The sequence below is a fragment of the Mandrillus leucophaeus genome, unplaced genomic scaffold (assembly GCF_000951045.1).
Source record: "Mandrillus leucophaeus isolate KB7577 unplaced genomic scaffold, Mleu.le_1.0 Scaffold309, whole genome shotgun sequence".
NCBI lineage: Eukaryota > Metazoa > Chordata > Mammalia > Primates > Cercopithecidae > Mandrillus > Mandrillus leucophaeus.
In genome coordinates this window covers 1270801-1282939 of record NW_012103243.1, presented here as the reverse complement: position 1 = coordinate 1282939, position 12139 = coordinate 1270801, and the positions used below count along the sequence as shown (strand labels likewise).

General features: G+C 39.4%; 1 protein-coding gene across 2 annotated transcripts in view; it reads left to right on the top strand.

The window, feature by feature from the left end:
• RRP15 (ribosomal RNA processing 15 homolog (S. cerevisiae)) overlaps positions 1-11922 on the top strand; it is a 44548-nt gene extending 32626 nt beyond the window's left edge. For both annotated transcript variants that reach the window (XM_011987375.1, XM_011987374.1), the window contains exon 5: positions 11295-11922. In XM_011987375.1, coding sequence (XP_011842765.1) covers positions 11295-11438 — 144 coding nt within the window. In that variant the 3' untranslated portion in view covers positions 11439-11922. The remainder of the gene's footprint in view (positions 1-11294) is intronic.
• Positions 11923-12139: the final 217 nt, after the last annotated feature.

The following is a 12139-nucleotide window of genomic DNA, read 5'->3' as shown; positions in this document are numbered from 1 at the left end:
TTGAGCTGGGGTCTCACTCTTGTTGCCCAGGCTGGAGTGCAATGGCGCGATCTTGGCTCACTGCAACCTCCACCTCCTGAGTTCAAGTGATTCTCCTGCCTCAGCCTTCTGAGTAGCTGGGACTACAGGTTCCCGCCACCATGCTCAGCTAATTTTTGTATTTTTAGTAGAGATGGGGCTTCACCATGTTGGCCAGGCTAGTCTGGAACTCCTGACCTCAGGTGATCCGCCCAACTCAGCCTCCCAAAGTGCTGGGATTACAGGCGTGAGCCACCATGCCTGGCTTGTTTGTCTTTTTAAAATGTCATGGACACGGGGGTTTTTATTCATTCAGTGTTTACAGTCAGTGAGTATCATTGTACTTTTTGTTGCTTAAGTTTGCAGATGTGGCTGTGAGAACCTGTGTAAATGCTCATGTGTCCTTTTGGCATGACCTCATTTTCTTTGAGTGATTCCTTGCATTCTGGGACAAGATGTCCGGCCCAAACCTTGTGCTTTCTGTGTCCCAGATCTAGAATCACCCGTTTCTCCAAGGGGGTCTGATGGGACCAGTCTATTGTTTGTTGAGTTCAGTAGATGGATAGTGTGCATATTCCTTACTAGATGCAGCTTTATTTTGTTTGTATAACATTTCATAGTTTTGCAAAACACTTTTACATATGTTTTCTTATTCAAGATTTTTAGCAAATTTGTGATATCAAGAAGACATTGCTATCTGTTTTTCAGCTGAATTCACAGCTCTGCTAATTTGTTTATAAATCTGGATTTTCATTTATATGCTGTATAATGTAGCAGATAAAATGTGCTTTAAGAGACTAATTGGCAGAGTGTATCTGAATATTTCAAACAACTAATTTACTATGAAAATGAATAGAGCACTGTCAAAAGGCTCCCTGAAGTGTTGCATTTGACTTTTCAGGTAATTTAGTTAGCTTTAACTTACTTAGAGTTCTTAAGAGAGTTTAAATGTTGAGGAAAGTCAATGTTGAATTAAGAACTAAATGTATGGATAACAAGATGTATAATAATAGAAACCACCAAATAGAACCACTTTGAGCAAGGACATATGTATTGGGTACATAGTAAAACCAAGGGCAGTAAATGAAATTAAAACAAAAAAAATCAGTGGGTGAAAAAAATTGAATCCATAAAGTATGTTTTTAACTACAATTGCAAATATCTTACTGAAAATTTTTAACAACAAAGATATTAAGATGAATTTAGTCAATGTTAAGAACTTTTTAAAATTTAGGTGAAACTGAGTAAAAATGAAAACAACTTTCTTGTTAGGGAAAGCAATGAAATCAACTATTGTTGATTACTAAATATAGATGAGACTATACTGTTTCTTTCTTTATGGTTTGATTTTAATTATCCCCCACCCCAGCAAATGAAATGCAGTTAACTATCTCATTGGTGTTAGATGCATGTGTAATTCCAAACCTTATTTTTCAGTGTTCAGTGGCTGCCAATGTATGTTTGCACTTTGAAATGAAAGCTGATTAACATTTTTAAGGGTTGTCTTCACCTTCAAAATGGACACAGACTCCTTCTGTATGGTTTTGATTCAATATTTGTGTAAAACTAGGCCAAGGAACGTGGGGACTGTTTGTTTCCTTGCATCATGAAGTTTTCATTAAGTTCTTGCATTTAGTCACTTTTACTTTTCATTTAATATAAGCAGAAAGAGTTATATAGGTTGCTTTAAGTCACTGAATCAGTGCTGCCTTGCAGAAACACTGAAAGACTCTAAGTTGATAAAATTTGATTATTTCAGTTTATACTTTACGATTTATATTAGTTAGTTATATTTAGCTGCTAACACAGCTTCCATCTAATGATAGTAAATACCTGGTCTAACATGTATATTATGGTTAACTTTATCTTACATTATAGCTATTCCCAGTTAATAAAAAATAATAAATTTTTTATTTCTTTGAAGGGCTGGACCTCTAAAACTTTCTAATTTGCAGTATTGGAGTCAATGGCTTATCTAAGATTCAAATCCAGAACTCTTTTTTTATTCCTTTTGTGAAAAGAATACACCAAATTGCTACTACTTCTGTTTCACAAACAAAACCAAAAACCCTCCATTCTCAGGATGTCTTAACATTTAATGAAATCTGTTCAGGGATCACCCCAAGCAAGCTTTTCCAGTGAATGACACATTTAGAATTTGCCTCAGGCTTTTTTTTTCTTTTTTCTTATATTAATCTTTGATCTTTTTTTTTTTTTTTTTTTTTTTTTTTTTTTTTTGGTGGGTGCTGCAAGTTTTTATACTTAATGGTAAATCATATTTATGGAAAAGATATAGCAAATTGAAATTATGTCAATCCAGTGTGTAATGTAATTTACCCCAAATCTTTTATGGAAATTACCTTAAGCATATTCAGCATTTTGCTTGTATTTTAGTACTCGTTCATAGGTTATAAGAGGTTATATAAGAACAAAGTATATTACCGTATTGTGTTCATATCATCAGTTAAGTTTTAGAGAAGTTTAGTATTGTGGAAAGAACGTGGGCTTTGGAATCAAATGGATCTGTGTTTGTGTATAGACTCAGCTCTTTATTAACTCTGAACTTGAATACTTACTTCACTTCTTTGAGCCTTATTTTTCTTATAAGGTAAGCATGATACTTGCTATCTGGCCAGGAATCTTAAGAGAATTAAAAATAAGGCAATATTATATAAAGTGCTTGACACACAATGACTTCATAGTATACTTACTGTGTTTGACCCTTTTTCATTTATTGTTAGAAAGTAAAGCAGAATCATCATTGTTAATAAAACCAGAAGGATTTCTTAGGGTATTTTTGGGAAGATCTTGGTAGAAAAGAAGCTTGGGAAACTTAGGATTTGTGGAAATGGTTTAGATGTTACTTTTTTTTTTTCTGTTTCTTGCTGTCCTTTTTTTTTTTTTTTTAATTCTTATACATGTAGTTTTAAAAGCCACATTTTGCCATAAACGTTTATTATAAAATAAAGTTGTTTTCCACCCCATTCTGCCCACCCTTCATATCTCCTACCTCAGGGGCAACTAATTCTTATTTCTCTAGCTAGTCCTGCTGGCATTTATACATCTCTGTATTCCTAATGTTACAGGATCCTTGGGTGTCGCTTCAGCTGGAAACCTCTGTGGTCAGTGGTGCCTTTGCTGGTTTTGCTGGGTCCTATGGGCTCATTTTGCCGACTCAGCCTGGCAGTGTGCGCTTGGCTTGAGCTACCGGCCTGGATCCCATGCCTGCCAAAGGCGTGGGGTGTATGAGCAGGCATGGGGTCCTGCCACTGAACACAGCCAGGCATGCCAACTGCAGCAGGGTGGAGAGCTCCAGGCACTGGCATGGGTGCCGGCTACTTGCGAGGCTGCGGCTGGCCCAGGTGTACGTAAGCAGCTTCCATGGCTGACACTGGGGAACGTCGTGGCCGTTCTGGAAGCTTGGAGATGCCAGTAACTGCAGAGCCCTAAAGAGATGTCACAGCCCTGGCTCAGGGAGCTCCTAGATCTGGGCTTCCCGAAGGGCTGCAGCTCTTCTCTCCTGTCTTCTCTCCTTGTCACCTGCAACATGGTGAGCAAGGGACATATGTCAGCCCTGTTTGTGTTACACCTCTGTTAGCCCGAGTTAGCGGGTCCTGAGTTCTTGTGCTGCATCCAGGAAGAATGAGGTACACAGACAAGTGGAGGATGAGCAAGATGAAGAGGAGCTTTACTGAGCAATGGAACAGGGGAGACCCTGCGGTGGATAGCTCCTCCCTACAGCTGGTGGTCTTGTTGTCTCTGGGTCTGGCTAAGTCAGGAGCTTTTTATGGGCTTTAGAGGAGAGGAACTGAGTGCCAGTTGGTCCATGGGCTATCATGGGTTGGCCCAGAGAAAGCACTACAAGTTCCCACTCTGGTCCACAAGACTGGCAGCCAGGTCCGCAGGCTTCGGGCCCTCCCTGGCCTGAAGGTGGGGCCTCACCGGGGACCCTCCCCCTTCTACCCGGCAGCCTGTGTGCTTCCTGCCACTGCTCATGGCGCCCAGAGTGTCCTGGCCAAGGAGTGCCTGCAGGTCAATGCTGAGCTGCCCTTAGCCCCACATCGGCCTCCCTCTCATGGTTGTTGGCACCCAAAGTCTGGAGGGGGCCCAGGGGGCCTGGCGTGTCAACGCTACCCCGAGTGTGCGTACAATCAGCCGGACTGCAACAGTTCTGGGTTCTGCTCCAGCCTTGCTCTGAGATCGGAGCGGGCACTGGGAACTGGGAGAGGCCAGGCAGCGGGAGAAGATACTTCCGAGCCTGCAGGGGCAGGGGGCACCTTGCTGGCCCCTCCACTCCAGAGTGCAGCCATACCTGGGTCTGCAGCCGGAACTTGGGTTGCTGCAGCTATGCCTGCGAGGGCGGGACTTCTGCCTGCTCCCAGCTCCCACCAGCTCTATGGAGCCTGGCACCGTCCCAGGCCCAAGTCCTCCTCTTGGTCCCTCTCAGCCTGCCCTTCCGTGCCTGACTGTGCTGCTCCGCCGCTGGCGGGCGGCTTAGTCTGGCCCCATCGCTGTGGCTCCCTGGAGCGGGCCTGGGAACTGTTTGCCTACTGTATGTTTTCCCTGCAGGTGGCACGGCCCCTGCCAACCCCGTACAAATGACCCCGACACTCTGGGGGCTGGCCCCTTAAGTCTTGGCTGCGCCTTTGGCCAGCTACTCCCGGGTTCCCAAAATGCGGCTGGCAGTGAGATTGAGGCCATGGCAGAGGCTCCCGGCCTGGGAGCGGATCCTGCCTGCCTGTGTGAGCGTGGGTGTGACACAATTGTCTGCCTCGGGACGGACGCGGGGCACAAGGGTTCCGACGCCGCCACTGCTGCTTCTGCTCCTGCTACCACTGCCTGCACCTCCCTGCTGCAACTGGTATGATGGCAGCAGCCACTCCGGACGGTCGGCCGCTGCCATCACTGACTCGTGCATATATACAGTCGTATCTTTTGATTAATCAGTTTGAGGCATTATCTATCAGTTTTCTATTATAGTAGGCAAAGATTTAATTATCTTACACAATCTCTTCTCCTTTGTCCACTCAATATAGTTAGATTACAATTATATGTTGTCAGTATTCAGCATTTATTATTCATGTGAAAAAATTATTTATAGCTGAATGTTGTAATATTCCATATTTATGTTTCCTTTCTATTTGTTTTTCCTGAAGTTAATAATTGTCTTGACTTTTCATGTTTAATTTCCTTTATTTAGTTTTTCAAAGTCAAATGATCTCAAGTAATGTATCTATTGTAATTCTTTTCTCTGAGACTTCCTTTCCCATAAACCTCTATTTTCCTTTGTATCCCCTGATTGCTTTCTTGGGTTGCTTCACTGTTGTCATCTAGGACTTAAATTTTCTGTGATCCTTGGAATTTCTCCTGGATTGAATTCCCTATTTCTGGGTTCTTGGAGCTCCTTTATTCTTGGTTTACTCTCACTCTTTTGGTAAAGCATATTCTCCGGTGGTTTTGTCAAGTTAAAATAACATACAGTGACAGATGTCATGGTAATGACCGTTTTCAACATGCTGTCCCACGGAGTCACTTGGCTGCAGATTGTCCTTCATGCTTGATGTGTAGTTGTTATTTCGGAATCTCCATTCATTCTCATCCTGGCCGTTTCTTTCTTTTTCCTTTGGTGGGGCTCTATTTTCTCTATCCCATGTTGTTTTCTTTTTGTTTTACTCCATCTGTTTGTGGAGAACATCCTCAGTGTCCTGAGAAAGGCTGCGTTGGAAATAAACTTTTGGGGACCTCATATGTCTGAAAATACTTCTGTTCAGTATTCACATTTCAATAATAATGTGTCCCAATATTGAATTTTAGGTTGGATATTATCTTCCTTTGACATTTTGAAAGTATTTGTCTGTTGCTTCCTTGATTCCAGGATTGCTATTGGAAAATCTGAATCTTTTGATTTCTGATTATAGGTATGTATGTGACTTTTGTTTTCCTGGAAGCTTATGGAATATTCTTTTAGTTCCTGTTGTCCTAAAATTTTACAATAATGTTCTCATTGTGTTGTACTGGACACTCGAGGGCTGCTTTTAATCTGGAAATGTGTGTCCTTCACTTTGGGAAATTTTGTTAAAGTACTTCATTAATTTCCTCCTGTATATTTTTTCTCTGTCTGTAGAGCTCGTATTATTTGCATCCTGGGCCACTTGGACTGGTTCTCTAGTTATCTTTTTCTTCTACTTTTCATCTCTTTTAGTCTATTTTCTGGGCAATTTCCTTACTGTTATCTTCTCACTTTTGTAATGTGGTTGTTTTGTTTTGTTTTACTTATTCCACCATATTTTTAATTTTAAGCACTTTGTTATTCTCCTAATGTTTCTTTTAAAATAGCAACTGTTGGCCAGGCATGGTGGTTCAGGCCTGTAATCTTAGCTCAGAGGCCAAGGTGGGTGGATCACATGAGATCAGGAGTTCGAGACCAGCTTGGCCAACATGGTGAAACCACATCTCTACTAAAAATACAAAAAATTAACTGGGCGTGGTGGCGGGTGCCTGTAATCCCAGCTACTCAGGAGGCTGAGGCAGGAGAATCGGTTGAACCCAAGAGGCGGAGGTTGCAGTGAGCCGAGATTGCACCATTGCACTCCAACCTAGGCAAGAAGAGTGAAACTATGTCTCAAAAATAAATAAATAAACGAAGTAAAATCAAGTAGCAACTGTTCTGATTTTATGGATGCAATATATTTTAACTCTTCAAGGATGTTGATGATATTTTTCACTAAATTTTTTTCTCTTGAATTTTTTTTTCTGCAAGTCACTTTTTACATTTTGTGTTTGTGTTGTTCTCGGTCTTCTTTTTGATAATTGTTAGTTGTGTGTTCATGATTAGATCAAATAGACCGAAAAATTTGACTGGAAGCTATGAATATACAGATGTCATCTACCTTAAATTTCACTGTAGGGTTCTCTGGGTGAATTTATTAGCAACTGGTCAGATTTTCAATAAAGTAACTTCCGATCTCCTACTTAGAAGAAAAAGGTCTGCCTACCAGCATTTTGGGAGCCCAGTGTGAGAAGAGAGCTGGGATTCAATATCTGGTTGTTCTGTGTGTGTGTGTGTGTGTGTAACTTAATCCCATTTTCAGTTCTATACCTATGCCTTCATCTGTGCAAGCCCATTACCTCTTTAGAAGTTAAACCTCCGGGGTGTTATGCCAGCTTATTGTGGAATGGGATGGGGAAGTTTCTCAAAACATATCTTTCACCCCGGTTCTTTTTATTTTGGTTCTTCCACTTCAACCCTTAACTTCCAGAAGTCCCTGATACTTACTGCCAGTTTCTGATTCTTTCACAGATTCTGCAGTGTAAATAGGGTTAGTTTTGTCAGTGCGACAGTTACAGTCTTAGGATTTAACTTTCCTGGTGTCTTCTGGTCCATCACCTTCACCTTCAAAATTGTGTTGATATTGTCTCTTCTGATCTTGTCCTTCTGAGTTATGTCTTTAAAACAACAAATCACTTTTCTGAAGTTTTATTGAGTATTGCAATTGAGCAAGACTAGTTGTTTATGTTCAAACTGCCACTTTAGCATGTGCCCTCTGCCTTTTTTCTTTCTGCGTAAGTCTTTAGCAAATGTAGGCATTAGAATTTAAAGAGTCATTCTGCTGCCTTTAAAACGAGGTTTTCTTTTTTTTTTTTTTTTGAGATGGAGTCTCACTCTGTTGCCCAGGCTGGAGTGCAGTGGTGTGATCTCAGCTCACTGTAACCTCCTCCTCCTCAGTTTAAGTGATTCTCCCGCCTTAGCTTCCCCAGTAGCTGGGATTATAAGCCTGTGCTACCACGCCTAGGCAAATTTTTATATTTTCAATAGAAACAGGTTTCACCACGTTGGCCAGGCTGGTCTGAAACTCCTGACCTCAAGTGATCAGCCCGCCTTGGCCTCCCAAACTCCTGGGATTACAGGTGTGAGCCACCACACCTGGCCTAAAACAGGGTTTTCTTGAGCGGCCATCTTGACAGATGCCATCTAACATATCTGTTTTTAAAATGTATTAACCCACGCTTGTTTTTATACATTTTCTATCATGTCTTTTTTTTGTTTCCAAATTGTTGCTTCACAGTGTAAAAATGCTAATGTAATGATAGCTTGAGTGATGTCCATACTTACGGCATACAATGCTGAATCTTATATTAGATTTACAAAATCGAATATTGAATTTTCTAAAATCTTTCCTTCTCAGCCATAAAGTGTACTTGGTCTTATAGCAGTAAACACAACTGTCACTAAGAAAAAATGTTTATTTAAAGCAAATAAATAATTGTCTCTAACATGTACCAGAATCACTGACTGACTTATAAAAACAGATTGCTAGGCAGCATGCCTAGAGTTTCTGATTTAATAGGGCTCGAGATTTTGAATTGCTAATAACATATTTTCAAGTTATGCGGATAATGCTGCTGGTCTAGAGATCACACTTTAAGAATCACTGATACAGACTATATTGATCCTTGAAACCAAGAAACAAAAACATCACCAAAATCCCCCTGTAAAGCTCTTCTTGTTATTCTTTACATTGGACAATTGAGCAAAACTTTGAACTTACTCTTTTGTTGCTCTTCTTGCCTAAAATAGATGTTTACAGCAATCATCTTCCAAGACAAACATGTGATATAGTTAGTGTCACCATTTTAATTAGTGAATTCCTTCCTTTGGTCTACTATTGTTCCTTTCTTTCTGAAATACATGTTTAAAGTTTTGTCAGCTGGGCACGGTGGCTCACGCCTGTAATCCCAGCATTTTGGGAGGCTGAGGCGGGCGGACCATGAGGTCAGGAGATCAAGACCATCCTGGCTAACATGGTGAAACACCGTCTCTACTAAAAATACAAAAAAATTAGCCAGGCATGGTGGCATGTGCCTGTAGTCCCAGCTACTAGGGAGGCTGAGGCAGGAGAATGGCGTGAACCCGAGAGGTGGAGCTTGCAGTGAGCCGAGATGGCGTCACTTTACTCCAGCCTAGGCGACAGAGCAAGACTCCATCTCAAAAAAAAAAAAAAAACAGTTTTGTCCACCTTCCCTTTTCTTCTTCATTCTTCTGTTGCCTGCGGGTTTTCTGGTGCTACCTTGGAGAGGAGTAGAGGAGTAGCTCAGTCCAGCTAGAGGTTGGTTGCCAGGGTGAGCTCTCTTATAGAAACGCTCTGTGTTGAGTCAGTCATGTGGCATCAGTGTGCTCTTTTGGTAACGTGTTGATGGCATTTTGGGTGTACTTGCCTAACATAGAGGCTTCACACTGAGATTGCACTTGTTCATATGTAAACTCAAATACCAAAGTCAGGATAGGTCTTTGCTAGTCAGCAGTTTGGATATGGCTATACACTTTTCTGAATTTAATTGAAAGCTTTGAATTCTTACTTTGACAGGAGAGATGTTATAATTGTTGGTTCTAAGTGGATTTTTGTTCATTGTGAACATCAAGTTTTTTATTTAAAGAAAACCTGGGTTGACTGGGGTGTGGTGGCTCTCACCTGTAATCCCAGCACTTTGGGAGGCTATGGTAGGTTGATTGCTTGAGCCCAGGAGCTCGAAACCAGCCTGGACAACATGGCAGAACCCTGTCTCCACAAAAAAAAAAAAAAAAAAAAAAAATACAAAAATTAGCCAGGCATGATGGTGTGCACCTGTAGTCCCAGCTATTCTGGAGGCTGAGGTGGGAGGATCACTTGAGCCTGGGAGGTCAAGGCTTCAGTGAGCCATGATAATGCCACTGCACTCCAGCCTGGGTGACAGAGTGAAAATCAAGGAAAATGGCCTTTTATCCAGCTAGCTAACTTAATCTAATAGAAGTAGAATTTCAGTTTTAAGAGTAGGTTTGATATTGTAGAAATAAGAAATGAAAAATTGTTAATATACTCGTTCTCTTCCTACATTATTGTTCTCCTATCATTGTGGCATGAGAAGCAATGGAACTGTTTTATGTTGGTTTTTAAATAGCACAGATTTTTTTATTTGTTTCTGTATGTTGGGTCAATTATAGTAAAAAGTGTGCTGATGTTTGACATACTAAGTCAGTTCTGAAATCTTTGCTAACATTTATATCCCATTCAGTCTTCAAGTTATATTTAAGCACAAGCTTTGCTTGATATTTTGACCTCAAGAAGACAAGAGTGAGCCAATAGGACAGTTTTCTTATTTGCTTGTAATAGTGTTCAATTTATTATTTTTTTTAATGGAATGAATGTTTCAGGGCTATCTTTTTTTAAATAAAGGGAAGCTTCGCCTGTTAGGTAAGTAATCTCTTGTAACTTAGCAAATACCTTATATATATATATATATATTTTATTTTTTTAAAAAACTGTTTTTTACATAGTTGATGACTGCATAATGGTAACACTGTTTTCTAACCAAATGTCATGGGTTCTTGTGCCTTAGGTTTTTACAAAATTTTGTATTTCTGTGATTGACATAAATAGATATGCATAGACTGTTAGCCCCCCCAAAAACTTTGGTTTGTTCATCACTATGTTCCTAACATAGTGCTTGATACACAGCTAATTCTCAATAAATATTTGTGGAAGGAATGAAAAATTTTGAGTGCTGCATCTATTGTGTTACTTAATTGATACCACAAGGTGGTACTATTGTACCATGAAATGAAAGCCTGTAATTCTTAGTACCACATAAATCCTGTGACTAAATGAAATGAATTGACTACCTATTATGTTTATTGCCTGCTTCATTTATTTATAATTTCAACATGCGATTAGTCTTTGATTACATGATTGGGTCAGGCAGTGAGCTCATAACCTAAATAAAGAACATTTGGTTCAAATTTTTATAAAAAGGTTAAGTGAGATAGCATCTTAAAAAACCTAGCATAGTACCAAGGTAGTTTCTTTTTCTAACTTTTAATTTACTTTGGGTTAAAGGCCTTTGTTAAATTGTTATTTGTGGTGAAATAATTTGCCCCAAATTTTCTAGTAAATTATCACTGAAGGTTAAATAGTATTATAAGTCTGTTTTGGTTGTCAAAAGTGCTTAAAAAATTAATACCAAACCTAGATTTATATTTTTTTCCCTCACTTCAAAAAAATTTTTTGTTTTGCTTTCATGTTTCTTTTATGGAGTCCAGGCAATATTTTATTAATGTTTAGTTCTTTATTATACATTTGTACATAATCATAGTGTATAAAGTAAGTCAATTTATAATTTATCTTGGTTTTACCCCTATTTTAAAAACTAAGCATTGAAAAGTTTGTTTTGTAGCTTGTACCTTTTTGTTTCCTTATGATGGAATTGACTTTGGAATATTTTGATTCTATAATTTTCCTCAGACTGAAGTGAAATCAGAAGAGGGCCCGGGTTGGACGATCCTACGTGATGATTTCATGATGGGAGCATCTATGAAAGACTGGGACAAGGAAAGTGATGGGCCAGACGACAGCAGACCAGAATCTGCAAGTGACTCTGATACATAAAGCATCATAAGAAATACAATTGCAGTCATTTTATTTTTTTCTAGAGAAATACGTCATCCTCTGATAGTTGGTGAATTATAAGGATACCATTTGTAAAAAAGTCAAAAGACTTTTGCTAGATTTCATATTTCCCTTTTTATGTACATTTTATATATACTTCATTAAAATTATATTTTAAACCCTTGCATAATTTTAAGCATTGTTCCTCAGAACATTTGTAAAAGGATATATTTCTGCTTGACTAGCGAGATACGCATTTTGCCAGGATCATATTGGTCATGTCTATTGGTGTGTTATTTCAGTATCACCAATGTTTTCAGAAATACAGTACTAATTCATAATTAAACTCTTTGAAGTTAATATTTCTTTGCCTTCTAACTTATAGACCCAACTATGTATCTGTAGTTTTTGGGAATGATTGGTGTCTTATGGTTTGTGTTGGGAAGTTATTGAGAAAACCTGTATAATAAAATTTAAAATTATAGTTTTTCAGATTTTGGGTGGTGATTTTAGTTTTGGGTAATCTGGAAGATATGATTTAAGAAATAACAGATTTCAACTTATTTTATTATTATTTATTATTATTATTATTATATTTAAGACGGAGTCTTGCTCTGTGGCCCCGGCTGGAGTGCAGTGGCATGATCTCGGCTCACTGCAAGCTCTGCCTCCCGAGTTCACACCATTCTCCTACCTCAACC